Source organism: Propithecus coquereli, unplaced genomic scaffold (assembly GCF_000956105.1).
Source record: "Propithecus coquereli isolate 6110/MARCELLA unplaced genomic scaffold, Pcoq_1.0 Scaffold4, whole genome shotgun sequence".
NCBI lineage: Eukaryota > Metazoa > Chordata > Mammalia > Primates > Indriidae > Propithecus > Propithecus coquereli.
This window is the reverse complement of record NW_012149729.1, coordinates 1510873-1512666: the sequence shown is the minus strand read 5'-3', so window position 1 is coordinate 1512666 and position 1794 is coordinate 1510873. Positions and strand designations below refer to the sequence as shown.

Below are 1794 nucleotides of genomic sequence, written 5' to 3'. Positions count from 1 at the left end.
AAAAAAAAAAAAAAAAGAAAAACGTTTTACTTAAGGCTAACTCTTTCTTGTAATTGCTAGCTAGATGGGGAAAAGAAAATACAATCTTTCCCTCTCTTAGCAAACCTATTTCTCCGTTTCCTTTTTTTCATTCTTCCCAGGGCAGTAGATAACTGTGTCTAAGATATTTAAGCTTGAAGCCTGGAGTATAAGCCTAGTTTTTCATTCATTTGCAAATCACTTATATGAAGCACTTCTCTGAAATTTAGGCACAATGTTCTGGAGGGAAAAGTGTCTATGTTAGAGATCTAAATACTAATGCTGCCAGGAAATTTGAATCCCAAGTTTTATAACTGAAATGGATCTAGCAGATGAAAAAACTAGATTGAGAGAAAGTAAGTGGTTCACTTAAAATCATGCTGCTCTAACATGAAAACTTGAAAATAGTTCTCTTGAGTCAAGATCCCCTAAAAACATTAATTCAAATAAAGATCACTCTACAAGTTACTTTGAAGGAGGCCCATTTAGGCCAAAAAGATTCCATATCACGACATGAAAACCACCATTCCAACGTAGAACACTACTCCTGATGAAGAGTATAAACTACTCTTGAAAAATGAGATACTCACCAATGAAGATAATATTGGGAGAAGGAGGGTAATGGTAGCTGGATTGCTGGCTACCTCTGTTAAAGTTGTGACCATCAAAGAAGTAATCAGAATTATTAGCCATAATGGTAATGAACCCAGAGGAGATAATTTATTTCCTATCCATTTAGATAGTCCTGACACCTAAAAAACAAATTCACAATATTTGTTATTCATTAATAATTTATTTTAATCAGACACAATTTAAATACATAAAAGCATTATTATTTCTGAAAACTAGTTTCTAAAATATAATTTTAATCTCTCATTTTTCTGTAATTTGGTAGATCTGGGTGCCTTTGATGTGAAGGAGCTTTCATTTAGTCTTATTTTATTAATAGCATTGTCAATATACTTGAGGAAGTTTGAAATGTCTTCTCACTTCTCTCAATTAACTTTAATTTTCTCTAATATATGCAGATATTTTAACAAGTCATATAGTACCATGGGGCTTTAGGGAAAGAGCAGCATTTCTGCTTCACCTCACCCTACTCCTAAGTTGTGTTCACCAGAGCCAATAACTTTCAGCCCTTCTTAGCTATTTATAGCTGTATTTAGGTATTTAGAGTTATCTTTTAAAATAACATTCTAATTATACTTTTTTCTTAATTTTCAAGTTTAGATATTGTTTACTGACTTTCTAATGTTACACGAGGATTTACTTTTCTCACATCGTCTACCATACATATATTTTCTATCTCTTCATTCCCCCACACTTATCTATCAACATTTTTGGCTAAACCAATATTTAATGTTTACCTCTATGATTATATAAATATTGTTCATAGCAGAGCTGCTTAGCATAATATGATTACATTTACTTTCTTTGTTTTACTATTTCCTTCCCTTAGGAAATAATGGCCTCATTCTTTTGTTTGCTTAGTTTTCTAAGTACCTATCACTGATTAATCACATGCTCTAGTAAAACTGGAAAATTTCTCCACAAATAGACGAACATATCAGGTAATTGTTTTTGGTTTTTTCATGTTTCCTCATGAAGATGTCCATTCTGGAATATTCCTTCCCACTTTTCCAGCTGGATTGGTTGCTCTTTAAATCTACTCAACTGTTGTTCCCGGACCTGTCTTTGTTATCATACTATGAATTTCCTTCTCCTCCCCACTCCTTTGTTGGAATCCTTTCTTTTTCACTTCTTTGTATTGGGGGA

General features: G+C 32.7%; 1 protein-coding gene across 1 annotated transcript in view; it reads right to left on the bottom strand.

Moving 5' to 3' along the window:
- SLC13A1 (solute carrier family 13 (sodium/sulfate symporter), member 1) overlaps positions 1 to 1794 on the bottom strand; it is a 99441-nt gene that overhangs the window by 13036 nt on the left and 84611 nt on the right. Inside the window, exon 13 of the mRNA XM_012652728.1 lies at positions 609 to 770. Coding sequence (XP_012508182.1) covers positions 609 to 770 — 162 coding nt within the window. The remainder of the gene's footprint in view (positions 1 to 608; positions 771 to 1794) is intronic.